Source organism: Ciconia boyciana, chromosome 1 (genome assembly GCF_034638445.1).
Source record: "Ciconia boyciana chromosome 1, ASM3463844v1, whole genome shotgun sequence".
In the NCBI taxonomy this organism is placed as follows: Eukaryota; Metazoa; Chordata; class Aves; order Ciconiiformes; family Ciconiidae; genus Ciconia; species Ciconia boyciana.
In genome coordinates, this window is record NC_132934.1 from 192,366,355 (window position 1) to 192,383,747 (window position 17,393).

A 17,393-nucleotide genomic window follows, 5' to 3' on the forward strand; every position below is an offset into this window, starting at 1 on the left:
GAAATAGCACTAGATGCCTGTATGTAGGTAACTGAATTGTATCTCCAAATGAAAGGTAAATTTCTTCCTAGGATCCATTAACTGCATTAACTAGATGGTCACTGATGATGGGAACTTAGTTAAGTAAGGCACACTACTTACATGTGCCTAAATTTAGGTGTTTCAACCTCAAACTGGATCCCTAGTCTGTGGTAGTCATTCATGGAGAGGAATAGGCACTTGTAGAATATTATTCTGTTCATCTAATCTAAAATGAGATGGTTTGCCCTTTGGGGCTGCCTTTTCTCCCCATTGGCTTGTGAAGAGAGGTCCTGATGACTGTCTTAGACCATATTTTCTATAGCTAAAGTTATAATGGAATTTATTTCAACTTGGGTGTCCAGTTTTGCAATATTCTGAGTTTCTCTGCAATACTGTCATCTACTAGTGATAGCATAGGAAGGAAAATGCCTTCTGGCATCGCCGTTTTATACTGTCACTTGCCCCTCAATACCTCTATACAACAGCAACTGGCAATGTTTCTTAGAGAACATGTCACACAGCTGTGTGATTTAAGGACTGCTTCCCTTTTTTACAGACAGTGACTTATCACTATTCTTCACCCATTCCATACTACTATGTGTCCATTCTGGAGGGGCAGATTTCCCTGTCCTCTGCATGTGTGATCGAGTAGCATCTTGATAGTGCGAACTACTTAAGTTGCTGGCTTGTTTTGCCTCTTCTCTGTTCTCCCCTGACACAATGAATTCATTGGTATTTCCACTCAGTTTTTTGTTTCATTCTTGGCTTGAATTCTGTAATCTCTATGGAATCTCCAAATAGGGTGTTCTATTCTTTTTTTTTAATCTTTCTGCTTTAATTCAGGTCCTGCCATTCCAATTTGATATTTACTATTTTCATTATTGTATTTATATCAGATACTCCTCTAGTGAAAGATGTAAAGTTTAGCAAGGCAAAAGGCTAAAGAAAGTGATGTTGAGATACTTTGCAAAAATAAGACGTTTTGAGGAAAGATTTTTAAAAAGTGAAAATTCTTTTGCTAGGAGGAGAGTAGGCTCAATTGTTGGTAAGCACTTGCAAACAAGCAAGGACTTGATAAGGAAGGATTTTACAGAATGTTTTGAAGAACAGGGGAAAGCCAAAGGTGAATGCATATGAATAAGAGAAGAAACAAATCCAGAGCTGAAGATCCTCTGGCATGTTCTTTATTACATCAAATCATGGATTTTATGCTTTGAATGTGTTTCATTCCTGAATAATGTTGTAAAAATGTGAGGGTCCTTAATATTTGTGGGAGAGAGAGACCAATGCAGATCCTCAGCAAGCAGAAATTGCTGAAGGTCTAGAAAGTGCAACATGCCTATGCTCTGTTGCCCAAGTACAGGATCTGGCTCATTATTTTTTTAGGAGGATGAAGAGGAAAAGGAAACATTTTGCTCTGCCTGCTGTGCAGAAAAGATAATAATATTTAATTACCAGAGTAATGTAGTCATTTAAATTAGAGGTTGTTCTAAATAGCTAACCTTAAGGGCTTCATTAGCAGCCCTGTTATGGTTCACAAAAAGACATGACTCAGTTATGCAACATTTGACATTAAGACAAGCTGAAAGTGTAACAGAAGGTAAAAAAGGTTTGACACGTTATAAATAAAATTAGTTCAAGGCTTGGACTCTTTTTTCTGCCCTCTTAATAGCATGTAGAAAGAAACTAGAAATAGCCATTCCTGTAGTGTGGTTGTGCTATGAGTCCCTGACTCATTCCACATAACCTCAGGTATTTAACTAAGGTGCCTGTGTCAGCAGCCTAGCCTTGGGTCCCTTCATAGTCGATGGGAAGAGACAGACATCTCCAGACAGCAACTCAGTCCGTCTAAGAACAAAATGATTTTTGTCACCACCTACGCTACTTACACTTATTGCAGAGGAGACATGGGATAACTAGTTGTGTTGTACAGGCTAAAAAGAAGGTAAAATCCTTTAAGAAGAATAGCATGTAATTTCTGGAAGGTAAGTGACAGTGGGCATAAGCTAATTTTTTTAAGTCTTGATATTCTGTTGTTCTGAGAACTGGAAAAGCCCCTTAGCTGAGACAGATGAAACTTGAGGGCCTGTTTACTGGAACCCCTTTGGCAATCTAAGATGCAACTTCCCTTCTAATGCACTATGTGATCTCAGGGTCTGCCTTAGCAGGTAAGTTCAGAGAGAAACCAAGTTTACCACAAAGACTTATCTATATTGTTTATACACAGTTACATATTTAGACTTAGTGGGCTTAGACTCACTCTAGGTTCATTGGAGGGGAAAAGCCTAAACACATGATCTTTAAGATCCCTTCCAACCCAAACCATTCTGTGATTCTATGACTCTATATTAAAAGTCTGTCTTGCTTTAGGGACAAGGCCTCACTCGTGCAATCTGGAGAGGTCGTGTTTCAGTTAGTTATAGAAATGGTCAAACAGTCTCAGATCAGCTCTTCCTAAGCAGTTTAATGTTTCCAGACCTGAGCTACATACAGATTAAGAGCCAACAATTTGAACAGAAATATGCGAGCCTCAGAGATCACTGCACTAATGTCAAGAACTAATGTTCTTGAATCTGTTCTTCACTTTTCAAAGAAACATAACTTCTCTTTGACCACCATGATCCATGTATCCACCTTACAGAGGAGCTGGCAATGTGTCCTTGGAAGATAGCTTTATAGGACTTGTACTGTTTGCACAGGCGACACCTTCCTCCTACCAAAATCAGGTGTTTGGGAGCCTCCATCATGCCACGCTGGGACTTTTTCACCAACATACAGAGATTGGGTGATGATTTTAGATTTTGTCTGGAGAAATAAGCATCATGCAAAGCTGCATTTCAGAGGTTTTGTCTGAGAGAAAAATTCTAAATTTTACATGAAGATTCTCAAGATTAGATTGAAAGTTTTGCAAGAGATAACTGTTGTTAGAACTATGACAGCCTGCAAGACTCCACTTGTCTTGAGTCATTTCTTCATCATTATTTCCAAAGCTGGAAATCTGTAGTGAGCTTATTCAAAATGAAAGTCAAAATCTTGAAATAAAAAGACAAAGCTTTTATATGCACTGAAAAAAATATTTTCTTTCACTGCATGTATCCCTATTCTCAATACAAACATATTAGTCAAGTCACATTAAAGGTGAGTAGCATAATCACACTTGAATGAAGAGAGATCATAATTTTCATTGCAGTAAATTAAGGTTAGGTCTTTCCAACCTGGCTGTGAAAAATTGCACTTTGCTCTGTACTAAACCTTGGCAAAAGTAGTCTGGGAGTAGGAGCACTTTTTTATTTCAGTGACAGATCTTTCCAGGTATAATCATTGCAAATTACAGTGTGCAAATGATGGTTAAAGATGACCTTGTCAATACTTAAGACTAATTTGGTTTGAAGTTGGCTTGTTTTTCTGTTGCACCTTTTTCAGTTAGAGTATACATACCTGATCACAGAAACGGCACTTCAACACTAACTAGATTTGTGGCCAAAGAGATGTCATTTACCTTGAATTTAGCAAGGCATTTGACACCATTTCTCACTATATTGTTGTATCCAAGTTAGAATGTTACAGTCTGGGTGGAAGAGCAAGATAAGTAAAAAACTTGGTGGATGATCAAACTCAGAGGGTTGTGGTTAATGGGTCATACTCTACCTGAAGACAGGTAAAAACTGCAGTGCTGCAAGGATATGTGCTGGCCCAGATTTATCAGTGACCTGGAGAAGATGAAGGAGTCCACTCTTAAAAAGTTTGCAGATGACACTAGGTTAGAGACCAGCTGATATACTCAAGACAGGGCTGCCAGTTAGAGAGACCAAGACAGGCAGGAGGAACAGGCTGACAGGAGCCTAGTGAAATTCAACAAGGACAATTGTTGAATAGACAAGCATAAATATTATTCTCTCAGCCTTGGGTCCTTTGGCTTCTTTGTAACAGGTCCAGAAAGTTCAGTACTTCAGAAAAAGAAAAACATTTCCCCAAAGCAGTAGTGAGATGTATCTGCCATCAAGTCTTCTTTTCAAAATAGGAGGTGAGTTTTTGCCTTTGTAAGCTGTCAAAGTTAGAGAATTAAAAGTTTGCTGTGTCAGATCCCTTGTTGGGGTTTCTAAAATTCCCCACAAAAAAACCCTGATGTTTGTTAGATTATCTTTGAAGTTCTGAAATGAAGCACTAGAGCTCGCAGTTAAAACTTAGCAGTGCTGCCGCTGTTTCCCCACACAATTACAATGTAATTTAGTTGACATTATAGTTCAGTTACCAAGTATGGATTGTTTTGGGTGCCATCCTTTCTGCCTCTCACTGACATGATTGGATGTTGAAGAAATCACAATTTTGTTGTGGTGATGGAGGCTGGAGTTGGGAGCACTACAGCTTCTGTCAGGGTTGGAGCTGACTGGACAGAGTAGGCAGTGGTAAGGAATAGAGAGGAACAAGGATCTCACTACCACCACCTCAGCAAGGTGGTATTTCCTGAGTAAATTTGAGAGGGGTGTTTGTTAAAGAAGAGGCGTTGCTTCCTGATTACAATATGTGATGTTATTCGCATGAGACCTTTACAGCTGCAGGCTGGATATTGTGGAGAAAAATAGATACTGAACATGATTCTAGCTCAGGAGGCATCACCCAGCCTGCCTGTGGGTCAAGGCAGAGGTCCTCCAGCTGGCTGATTTTGTTAAAGCCTGTATGTTATGCATAAGTGCAGTGAATGGGAAAGGTACACATGCAATCTAAATTTAAATTGCAGTTCACAGAGGAACTTAAATGTTTTTGCAGGTTTATTTTGGATTTTTGCTCTGTATTCACTTATCTCACTATACAATAAGTTTCTTTATCCTTAATTATAACATATGTGTGATTCTCGAATAAATTTCAGTTTAGGGAATCATGATTTCATGCATATGATCAGGATACATCTGCTTAACACCACAGAATAGTGCAAAGGAAGCAGAAGAAAATATTCCTTCAGAGTACCAGTGAGCTATCTTTCACAAGGATTAAAGAGCCGTTCTTTCTTAAAAATGTACCCTTTCTGACTTGCTGGAGCAGAAGCTAGGGCGTACATGTCATGCAGGCAGTGCCAACAGCCTATGGAGTGTATTTCTCTGTCAGTGAACAAATTCTCTGTGATTTGTCGAGGAAGAATGTAGCCTCAAACCTTCAGGGACTGAAACACAGGCTTTGCTTATATCATTCCACATATGCCTCTTCCACCTCTAGCTTGTTGCAAATGGTCATTTTCCTCCACATTTTAAAATAAAATATATTCCTTTACCTGGAAGTAAAAGCCAATGTGTTTTACTCCATCTCCATAAGAAACAGCTGTGGAAGTTGGGCAAACAAAAACATCTTCTGAGTTACCCAGTTTCTAGGAGGATGCAATGAATTTTAGAAACACCAGTCTAACACAGAAACGTATCACATAAATTGGTAAAATATTGTACAAGAAACTGGTCTTTGAGACTTTGTCTGTACTGCTAAATGAAAGCAGACCATAGCATGACCCCAAGACCGAGTGATACTAAGGGATTTGTATGCAAACAGGCTGCAGCAAGTTGCAGATTTGCCTTTCATAGAGCTGTCTGGAGAGGTCAAAACTGGAGCCAGGCAAGAGCAAATAGGTAGTGGGGATGACAGGGGTCCAGTGCTCAGATTCAATCACTGTTTGATTTCTCAGTGTAGACGTAGCCTGAACATCCCTAAAAGTGACGCATATGTAAAAACTCAAGTAAAAGAGGGTCTTTACTGGTTCTTTCATTGCTCTGGTTCTTCACCATGAAAGAAACCAGCAGTGTTCAGACATCTCTGTGTACGAGAACAGTGAGAGTAGCTCCAGGTTTTTATTTGAGATACCAAACTCTAATGTTTTGCCACAAGTAGCAGAACTTCATAAGGGGAAAGCACTACCCAAGGACTGTCATTATTTCTTCAGACTGGCAGATGCTGGGAATAACAAAGGGAATAACAGAATTTCATTAACAGCTATTGTAGGTATCTTCCCATTATGGCAAATCTCAGTATTTCTTAGGTCTGTTCACAAGAGAAGGTCATTTTCTTCAACCATAACCTATTCTTGCGTGTAAAGGAGCTTTTGGAGAGCAAAGCTTTTGAGTAAGCAATTATACTCCCTGCAATTCTTTCCAAGATTCATATCCTATGTTTAAACTGCAGAAGCTGCACATGGCGGCTGTCAACCAGCCATTCAAGAGCAGTGCCTCTGAACTCATTTAAGGCAAAACTGTGAAGAAAGGTAAATTGTACAGATAATGAAAAAATTGAAAAACATCATCTCTGAAGGCCAGAAGGAAGGTTCATGAAGGCCACACTTGACTGATACAATTGATGCCTCTGCTACAGACTCACATGCATTTCTTCTGCAAATGGTCTCAGAATAATGCTCACTGAGTGTCATTGCCAAAGACCTATCATTTCAGCTTAGTCTTTATGCAGGAACTGGGTGATTAATCTGATTTCTCAGCCTTTAACATTCTCAGATAAACACACAGCCAAGTTAAACAAGAGGAACTTAAAGATGAAAAACATTAAAGTATTTGAAGAGAAAGAAAAGCAGATTGAGTGACTATATACATTCTGTTCCTAAATATTAATGAAACTACAAAGCCAGACCTCCCTACAACATGTTAACAGAGAACTTTCAAGAGAAAAATATGTGGTTTATTGCTTTATTTAGTTTGAATGCCTTTGTAATCAGTCTGTGTTTTTATTTTTCCCTCATCCCTCTAATTCTGTATTCAGTCAGCCTTCAAAGGAGTGTTATGCTTTCCAAAAATTGGATTCACACTGATTTTGGGCAACTTTGGCATCTTCAGTTCCACACAAGCTTCACATAATAAACAGCCAGTTCTAAAGAAAGTGGGAAACCTTGGAGTTCAACATGACTCTGTTGCTGGCTCTCTTATCACTTGGCTGGAACAGCATAAGCTTGGAGTCAAGAAAAATTGTGCTCATATCCATTTTTCACATCAGGATGCAGGATGGCACCTTGTAAAGCTAAGCTAATGGAGTGAAACTTAAATTTGCCTAGTGCTAATGGAAGGTGAATATCACTGCTCGAAGAAGGTTTCTCTTCACAGAAACAGGCAAAGAGCCTGTAGTCAGGTTTCTTCCAAATAGCTCAATACCCTGCTCAAATCTGAAAGGATGTTCAAAAAGGGAAAATGAAGCTAAGAATGTCTCACTACCTTGTTTTGGCCTGTGTGACAAACTGCACAAATGAAGAGCACGGTGGTCTCCAGTGATGCCCATAGAAATTATCTGATGAGCAAGCAATGCCCAGAGGAAGAACCTATGTAGTCCCTTTCACATCCTTCCCTCACTCAGAGCTTTTCCCAGCTAATTTTTCTCCAGTTAAACTCACACTGCGTTCTTTGCTTCTGTTGCTTTCAACATATTTGCAGCTCCTTCATGAATTTTGAAAGGTTGCTTTATTAATTTGTAACTTTTCCTTCTGGCAACATAGCACCTACAAAAAGCAGACAAAATGGTACAATGAGCTGCATGTGAGGGAACTCATTGATTTTGTCATATAGTAGGATTGTAACTAACTTAAATCCTAACCCCTTCTGGCTGACCAGCTAATGCTTAGAAGCTTTACCAATACAGGACACAAAACCAGCTTGGATGTAAGAAACATGCTACTGGTAATTGCTGACTGTTCAGAGGTGTGGTTTTTTTTTCTTTTTACAGCCCCTGGGCATGACAGCAGACTATTCTGTTGTCAAGTGGCTATTTGTTTCCAAATCAGTTTGAGTTGATAGCATGATTTACAGGAACTGTATGCTATGAGTGGTGCATGTTATTTCTACCTGTGTTAATATATGAAGTTGCTTAGAGTATATATTGATTTCGGTCTCCTAAAAGGAACTTGAACTTTTGAGATTATAAACAAAATGTGTTTATAGTCTCAATTTACTCAGTATTAGAATTAATACCAGGAGAATGGTCAGCCACTATTTCTATCCTCTTATCAGTTTATTTTGCAGAAACTATTGGTGCAGACAGCAAACTTGGTGTCAGAGGTATCTGAAGACTGCTTTGGGAATAATAGGATTGAAGTGATAAAGACCTAAGCAAATATTTTGACTATTATGTCTTTTTCCCTACACATGATGCACAGATTATTACAGCACAAGTGTTTGGAACAGATGAAATGGTTTTATGTACTGTTTGGCAAGACTATGGTTCAATGATACAAGAGAGACAGGTTCTGCCTCTTTTCAAAGGGAATAACCAATGGTGAAAAAGATCTTAGTAATACCTTGTATTCCTAGAAAAGAAATTCACACCTAAATAAATAAATTCAAACCTGTAAACACAATTACTATGGCTATTACTAAGAATTTGGTTGCCCCAGAAAACACTGCTTGGCTTAATGCAGTAAGTATGTGGGATCATAAAAAATACTTGGTTGAAAGATCATCTGCTCTAACCTCCTGCTCAAAACCAGGCTAACATAGAAGTTACATCAGGTTGCTAAGGAACTTGCCCAGCCAAGTGTGGAATATTTACAAGGATGGAGATTCTGCATCTTCCCTGGACAACCTGTGCCAGTGCTTAACTACTCTCATAGGGAAGAATATTTTCCTTAGATCAAACCAGAATTTACCTTGATGCAGCTTGTGACCATCCTCATCCTTACATTGTGCTCCTGAGAAAAGCCTTCTTCTGTCTATAACCTCCCTTTTATTTGTGTAAGACAGTGGGTCCCAAACATGATTCTTCTCTTTTTGAGGCCGAGCACACCCAACTACCTTCTTCTCTCCCTGTACATCATGGGATCCAGCCCCATAACCTCTTGGAGGTGCTCTGTTGGACTCACTTCAGTTTGTCCATGTCTCTCTTGTGGTGGGGGACCCAAAACAAGACTCTACACTCCAGATGTAGTCTCACAAGTGCCAAAGAGAGGGGAATTGTCACCTTCCTTTGCAGGCTGGCTGTACTGTTGCTACTGTGGCCCAGGCTATACTTTTGCATTGCATGGGCCCAGTCATATTCAGCTTCTTGCTTACCAGTGTCCTCCGGTCTTTTCTGCAAAGCTACTCCCCAGACAGTGAATTCCAGCCTGTGCTGTTGCAGAGGGTTATTCTGTCCCAAGTGTAGGACTTTGCATATAAGTATCAGTCTTATTTTTTGTTCGCTATGCGTGGAATTACACTAGCTAGGTGTGTAAAACAAGGATCCAATATAACAGGGGTAAATTCATGTTTCATTATCTCTGCAGATACTTACGAAGGTTCTTTAATTATTTTTCCCTAGAAAAATGTTTTAAACTGTGGTGAGTCTAACACTTGCCCAGAATGGGAACTAGAAGTATTTTACCAGCATCCCAGTTCTGAAATTTGGAGCTATTTTACACACTCATCCCAAAGCCCAACAACTGATTCACTTTACCACCGGGAAGCCTAACAAGGTTATTCATGTGTAGCTGGTTCGTGAGAACTTCATTCTAGTTTCAGTTCCCATTGCCTTTTCTAAGCAATTAATCAGAATCACTGCAATTATAGATAAGTCTTGACTTATTTAATAGATATTTAACAGTTTTCTGTGTGCTATTCATTTTACTGAGAAGGAGCAATGAATCAAATGAAGAGCTTCTGCTTATGGTGATGCAGCAAAAAGGAAATTTAAAATGTTTAAATTAAAAACTGTAATGTCATTGTTGGTATAATAATGTACATTAATCCTTTTAACGAAGCATTTCAGTCTTCACTTTTATGTTTTCCTTTTCTTTTGTTTTCTTTGTCCTCAGATTTGAAGTTAAATAATAGCATAATTACAATTAAAAAAACTGGCATTGCATTCTATTCTTGGTGAAAGCAGTGTAAACTCTGGATTTTATGATGAAGGCATCTATGCTGTGAATTTATTTCACTATAGGACCTGATCTGAAGCTGATTGCCCTGATGATATGCAAGCTAGTGTGCTCTGGTGCTCTGATCCCAAGTGAGCTGACTAGTTCCCTTAATGATGAAGCTGCAGACAGAGCTGAGGAAAAGTTGACCCAGTGGTTTGGGGCCAGCAAGAATCATGATTATAGTGATAGTCTCCTCCAGTCAGCACTAGACTTAGACAGGGTGGACATGAGAAGATTCACAATAATTGGCACAGGAATTGGGGCTTCTGGCCTGAGGCAGAAAACAGACAGTATGACTATACCCAAAGGAGTTCAGAACATGGTCCCTAGCTTTTAGAAAGGAAAATGTAGTGCTGATCCAGTCAATAACGTTAAAGCATTTAAATTGCAATTAAATGTTATTTGTCTTAATGAACCAACCCTCACAGAGTAAGTGCCGAAATCCACAAATATAATCTTTGGGGGAAGATATAGAAAAGCATATGCAGTGATGTGTCTAGAGGGAGAAACAATCTACCAAATTTAGGAGTCTACTTAATGAGGTTGGGACTTGAATCTGTCATTAGTGCCAAGCAAATATACTTTTCACAACCAGTAGATAGAGAATTTTGACATCTAAATTTGAAGTTAAAATAAGTAGGAGAGCTTGGGCTTTCATTAAATATCTAGGAAAATATGTAAAATATGAAAAGTAAAATGTTCTAGAGAAAGAAAAAATAATTGGGCTTAATTCTTGTTGAACTGGAGTACAACCATTGGAAAATGTGTGGGACAAAGTAGCAGACCTCAGAGCTAACATTTCCTACCAGCTTGGCTGTAACGGCAGTACAAAACAGCACAACAGATAATCTGGCCAGGGCTTTATAAAAAGTATTACTAAAAAACTTTATGATACTAATTTGTTTTTGCTTCCTCCCCCAAAAAAGATCTTTAACATTCGTCTATCAGAGAATGGTGTCAGGGATAGTTCTTTGTGCTACAGAATAACTCACTTGTACATAAGTCAAAAAGGAAATCACTTCCCTTTGACAGCTTTCATTTCTAGATGACAAATCACGTTCTTTTTCTATGTTACGTACACTAAACCACCTACTGATCTCAGAATGGGAATTTAATTTGGACCTCAGATTTTGTTAGACTGTTTTGTAAGTGTAAAAATGAGTGCTCTATTACAAGTGGGGTTTTCTGATATTTTTGTGTGTTTCCTAATATAATGAAATAAATACTTAGAAGTATTATTGTGCTATAGGCAAGAACTTGACTTATTATGATGATATATTATTTATAAAAATAATTATTTTTATAAAAATATTATTTCTATAAAGACAATATATAGTTAATAGTATCACTTGTGTTATTTCTTCATAACTTCTATTGACTGAAGGATATGTATTATAGCAAAATTAAAGATCAGATTTAATCAGCAGTGAAAATAAAATTCTGGGCTATGTATATGCTTGGGTATCACTAGAATCAGGCTTTGCTATTATTTATACCAGATTATTTTTGCTGGCACTGTGGATAATTTCTGATTTTCACCAGTCTCAGGGAAGAGCCAATTCCCAGCATGACAACTAAGAGAATGAATACCAAAACATTTTCAGACGGGCAGACTCCTATGAAGGAGCTAAAGATGTGCAACCAGGAATAATCATTACAGCAAAATCCCTCACATAATTACAAACTGCTGGAAGCTATTGGAAGCCATTGTACTGTGAAAATATAAACTTGCTGATTGCTAATTATATGGAGACAATGTCAAAGTCAAATAACATACAACATAATACTGACAGTACAAAAGATACTTTGAATACCTCAGAATGTAGTATCTCCAATTAAGGAAGAAAAAATATACTAGAGTGAAAATATTTTCGCATAGGCAATGCAGAACTGGCAAATTAATGTCACAGAGTATTTCTATTTCTGCTAGTCATAAAATATTTGTGTAAAATATTTTTTTAATTTTTTTTTTTAGCTCCCAGTTCAGTAGAGGACTTAACATGTCTACTTAGCTTTACTATGTAATCATCCTAGATGCAATCCCATCCATTTATACAGGAAGTGTCTTATGGCTTGGAGCATGTCTTTTTAACATTCCATTTCTACTGTTCCTTTCTAATAGAAGGGTTTATAATAGTTGTAGTATAAATCTCATTTGACCCGAGAATTTTGCCATGCAGACTTTTTAAAAATTTTTTCTGTAGAGAAGTGCTTTTTAGTGGATAAATTAAAAAGTCAAGTGTAATAAGCACTCAAATACTTACTTATTACACAGAGGACAAGGTGTGGGTACACAACATTTTCCCCTCATTTCCTCTGGAGTAAACAGGTCCACAAGGACAAGAGGGGAGATGCAGTGGGCAGTAACAAGCTCCCCCTCTCCACGCAGCTGAAGAACAAGACTGTCGAGTTCACCATTGAGTGCATTTTTCTTGCCATCAGGATCCCCCAACTGTTCCCCATTCAAGAACCTCCCTCATTATTCAGCTAATGTAATAAATGTAGGTATCACTATCGAACATATTTCAGAACATATGATGAAAATCTCTCAGCCACAAAAATGGAGTAAGTAGTCCAACTTGTGAAAATTAATTTGGACATTTTTAATAATGTAATACAATGCCTTGATAAAAGAAGCGGAAAACTATAAAAGAAGTGTCAGCAAGAGATTTAGGGTAATTCTCCTGTTGTCTGAAGAAGACACTGGAGTGGTTGACGGTGTATGTTATATGGCCAATGGAGCTCAGAACCATAAAGAAAAGGCTGCAGTGAAGAGACAGATATTTTTGTTGCTTCAGGACATTGTTAACTAACCTTGCCAATGGTGGTGTTAGATAAAAACGACAGCATGAAACTGGATATCTGGACCTCTCAGAAATGCAGTATATCATCTGTAGACACTGTGTTGTGGTTTCTGTTCTAGACCTTTGCCTGCAGTACTTGAACTGCTTCCCTATGCATGCAGCTCTTAAAATGCTGACATAGTATTTTATATGCTTGCTCCATACTACACTATTAGTTGCTTCTTATGTGTTTCATGTCTAGTAAGTCATTTAAAGTACATTACCGATGGTGATCCCCCTAACTCTAGCCATATCAAATGTATAGTCTATGTTAGTTTTCTCCTATAGTCAGAGGATCTAATCAGTGCTAAAACTGTCCTGTCACGGTCAAAATTTGAAGAAAAGTATGAGAGCTAATTTCTTTAAAAATTACAATTTAAAAAATTGACTCTTCTATGTCTGGGATTTGAAAATTTTCTGCACTTACTGAAAAACTTCCTGTGCCTCAGAAAGCAATCCTTGTCTTTGACACATCATACCTTAGCAATACAGTCACAACACGACAAAATCTAATATGGGTATTAGGAGACAATAAACAATTTTTCAATCCTGCTCAGAAATGCTTTCTGTATTAACATTGAAGTTTTACATAGTAATCTGTTTAAAGATTAGAACTAAGCAGCTACTGCCCACCCAGATGGTGCAGTCAGCAAGCATCTCCTCATGGCATGAGGTACCTCTGCATCAGTTCTGCTCTACCGAGCCCCAGGGCAGCCCAATACTTGGTGGACATTGGAAAAAAACCCTCCTTTTATTTAATTTCCTCCACATTACAGCAAGGGAAATTCATTCCTTTTTAGCCATGCTTGACAAGGAGTAGGCCCCCTATGTCAACCACCAGCCTTTGCTAGCCACTAGAAGTTGTTCCTTCACCTGGGTCCCCAACACAATGAGGGCAGCCCAAAGGTGTTGAGAAAGGGGATACAGGCAACGCTTAGGAACTGATTACTCTTAGGTGAGAGGGTATGTAATGGGAAGAGATTATGAAGAAGGGGAAACAAACATGAATCTGGCACACTCCAGGGAAAAAAAAGGAGGGGATTAGTCCACGAGTTATACTTTTTCACTAGTCAAGCAAAGCACTAATCTGTACCTACCCAAGCAAATTGAGGTGAAAAATTTTGTAGGGAGACCCCCATTAAAAACTTGGCAAAAACATAACTTTGAAACCATCCGCTCTGACTGCATGCAGTATTATTCCAGACATTAGTATCTTGAAACAATCACCCTGAAACCTTGCAAATGCATTTTTCCTAATGGAAGAGACGCATAACAGAGTAACTCTCTGTTACTCATTTTTAAGGCTATTTTCAAGGTGCTTATGGTAAGAGTGAATTTTCTTGTCTTTCACAACAGTCAGAGGCAGCTTCAGTGCTGGTGTCTGGTAGGCAAATATGTCTCTGCTAAGGACACTGGCATTTCATTAACATACACCAGGTCTGAATTTGGCTTAGGTTAACGTTTCTGACAAGATCCAGACATATATAGAAAGACGCATGCTAACTCTTGTTTCATTCCAAACTAAATAGCATTTTCTACCAGTCGTAATCCCAGTGATTTCCAAAACTGAGACATTACCTGTTATTCATCCCCAAAGGAACTTAGCTCCTGTGATTATAAGTGTTAGCAAAATAATGTAAAATCCCAAACTACATGCATTTGATTAGAATTAAAATCTGAAATTATTTGGTATAAATTAACGATTTTATTATTTAATAAGATAAAGAAGTTTCTGCATCACTTTATTAAGTCTTCAGCTAATGATTTAATCCAATATATGTATATATGCATGTGTGGGACTGTATTGGGTTTGCGTGGCAAGGTTTTAGTAGCGGGGAGGCTACAGGAGTGGCTTCTGTAAGAAGGTGCTAGAAGCTTCCCCCATGTCCAATAGAGCCCATGTCAGCTGGCTCCAAGATCAACCCCCCCAAAGTCAGTGAAGGAGGGGGAGGAGGTGCTCCAGGCACCGGAGCAGAGATTCTCCTGCAGCCCCTGGAGAAGACCATGGTGAGGCAGGTTGTCCTCCTGCAGCCTATGGAGGTTAATGGTGGAGCAGATATCCAACTTAGAGCCCGTGGAGGACCCCATGCCAGAGCAGGTGGATGCACCCAAAGGAGGCTGTGACCCTGTGGGAAGCCCATGCTGGAGCAGGCTCCTGGCAGGACCTGTGACTCCATGGAGAGAGGAGCCCACGCTGGAGCAGGTTTTCTGGCAGGACTTGTGACCCTGTGGGGGACCCACGCTGGAGCACTCGGTTCCTGAGGGACTGCACGCTGTGGAGAGGACCCATGATGGAGCAGTTAATCTGTAGCCCCTGGGAAGGACCCACATTGGAAGAGTTTGTGGAGAACTGTCTCCTGTGGGAGGGACCCCACGCTGGAGCAGGGGAAGAGTGTGAAGAGGAAGGAGCGGCAGAGACAACGTGTGATGAACTGACTGCAACCCCCATTCCCCATCCACCTGTGCCACTGGGGGGGAGGAGGTAGAGAAATTGGGAGTGAAGTTGAGCCTGGGAAGAAGGGAGGGGTGGGGGGAAGATGTTTTAAAATTTGGTTTTATTTCTCATTACTCTACTCTGATTTGATTGGCAATAAATTAAATTAATTTTTTCCGAGTTGAGTCTGTTTTGCCTGTGACAGTAGCTGGTGAGTGAACTCCCTGTCCTTATCTCGACCCACGAGCCTTTCATTATATTTTCTCTCCCCTGTCCAGCTGAGGAGGGGGAGTGATAGAGCGGCTTTGGTGGGCACCTGGCATCTAGCCAAGGTCAACCCACCACAGTAACATAATGAAAATGCTTCTTTTCTTTCTTTCTTTCTTTCTTTAAAAAAAAAAAAAAAATGCAGCAACTCTGTCTCTCTTTGATGCATATGTTGCTTCTATTTTATATTTCTTATATCAAGTCTAGCATGCTGCTACTCTATGTCCCCTTTATAAAAAAAAGCATTAGGGAAAATAGGAACTAGTGATCAAATAAAAATATGACATAAAACCCTGGAATATACTTAAAGCTTCTTTGAAAAGCTATCTGAAAAATATTAAATATTTACTGGCTTTGGGTTTTTTCAGTGAAATTCAATTTTAAGGATCATATTTTAAAAACTGAAATCACATCATGGAGAACAAACAGACCATAAAATATTGTACAGGGTAGTAATATATCCTGACAAGGATTAGTGAAGCACTGGGGAATGTTAGTGCTTAGTTCGTATTGTGCAGGCATTATGTAATGTATCTGTAAGAGTTTTGTCAGTATAAAAGTATGTAAGCTTGATTTTTAGAGAATTAGCTCTGGAACTTACTGACAATAGTTCGTTCATGGCTGTGGAATTCAGTTTCACTGTTTACAGATCTCGGTTGTGCTTTTCATTTTCATAGCGACTTCCACCTCGCGTTCTGTGCATTGTCCACAAATGTTGCTGGTTGAATAATGGAAGTATTTGTGAACTGGTTTTTCAGTTTGAAATCAGCTTTTGAGGTACATGTGTTTTACAGTCTGTTGGCTCCTTGTGTACTCAACCAATGGGGAAGTCAAGCTTTATTGTGAAAAATGAATTTTGATGGCTTTGTAGTATACTTTTTGCATTGAAGGAAGGGCAGGCTGACTCAGCCCTGGCTTACTGGGATTATCAGTAAGAGTGGGCTTGCACAGGCTGTGGATTTATTTTTTTTAATCACTATCCAAATGTTACTTATTGTAACATACATAGCATGGAAATAACTTTACAGAGGTAACAAGGAACTAACCATCTTCCTTTCTTCTTCTCTCTGTAGTTTGTTGCTCAGCCCAACTGCCAGCAGCTGCTCGCATCCCGCTGGTACGATGAATTTCCCGGATGGAGGAGGCGACACTGGGCTGTGAAGATGTTGACATGTGTTGTGATAGGACTCCTTTTCCCGGTCTTCTCTGTGTGCTACCTGATAGCTCCCAAAAGCCCATTAGGGCTGTTCATCAGAAAGCCATTTATCAAATTTATCTGCCATACTGCATCCTACTTGACTTTTCTGTTCCTGCTGTTGCTTGCCTCTCAGCATATTGACAGGTCAGACTTGAGCATGCAGGGACCACCACCAACCATCGTCGAGTGGATGATATTACCGTGGGTCCTGGGTAAATGTATTACTAAAGAAAATACAGTGAAAAGTGTTTTGACCCCTGTGGTTTTGCCAAGCATTCCTGAGGCAGGAAGATGCAGTAGAGAGTTGTGTCATGAATTATTGACCTACCAAAACAGGCAAATGGTCCATCTCCTTCAATACCTAGCAAGAGTAGTAGACAACTTGGGAAGAGTTTAAAAATCCAAAGTGTCACCACCTGATATATTACAGAGAGGGAAAACAAAAAATATCAGGGGTTCCTTCCTGTGATTAAACAGTGCCCTGAAAAATAGATATTTTTGTTCTCTTTAATATCTATTTTCTCCAGGCTAGAAATTGTTCTGACTCTTCTAAGTGTCCATTTGTTTTGGTTTTTAGTTTCCTTTTAAAAAAGGGTCCCTTTGCCAATATAATTATTTTTCATGTATTAGAATGAGGCACAGTGTCATTTCTGGAGTGTTACCACTAACCTTAGTTACATAAAGTATGCTTCTTTCTAATATGACAGACCCACCTACTGCAAATAGTGCTGACCAGCACTTTCAAGTGAGTATTTTCATTAAAAT

The 17,393-nt window shown here is 39.1% G+C and overlaps 1 protein-coding gene across 5 annotated transcripts in view; it reads left to right on the top strand.

The window, feature by feature from the left end:
* The window catches only part of TRPC4 (transient receptor potential cation channel subfamily C member 4), a 108,772-nt gene that overhangs the window by 36,204 nt on the left and 55,175 nt on the right, over positions 1–17,393 (top strand). For all 5 annotated transcript variants that reach the window (XM_072854643.1, XM_072854654.1, XM_072854656.1 and 2 more), the window contains one exon: positions 16,504–16,840. In XM_072854643.1, the coding sequence (XP_072710744.1) occupies positions 16,504–16,840 (337 nt within the window). The remainder of the gene's footprint in view (positions 1–16,503; positions 16,841–17,393) is intronic.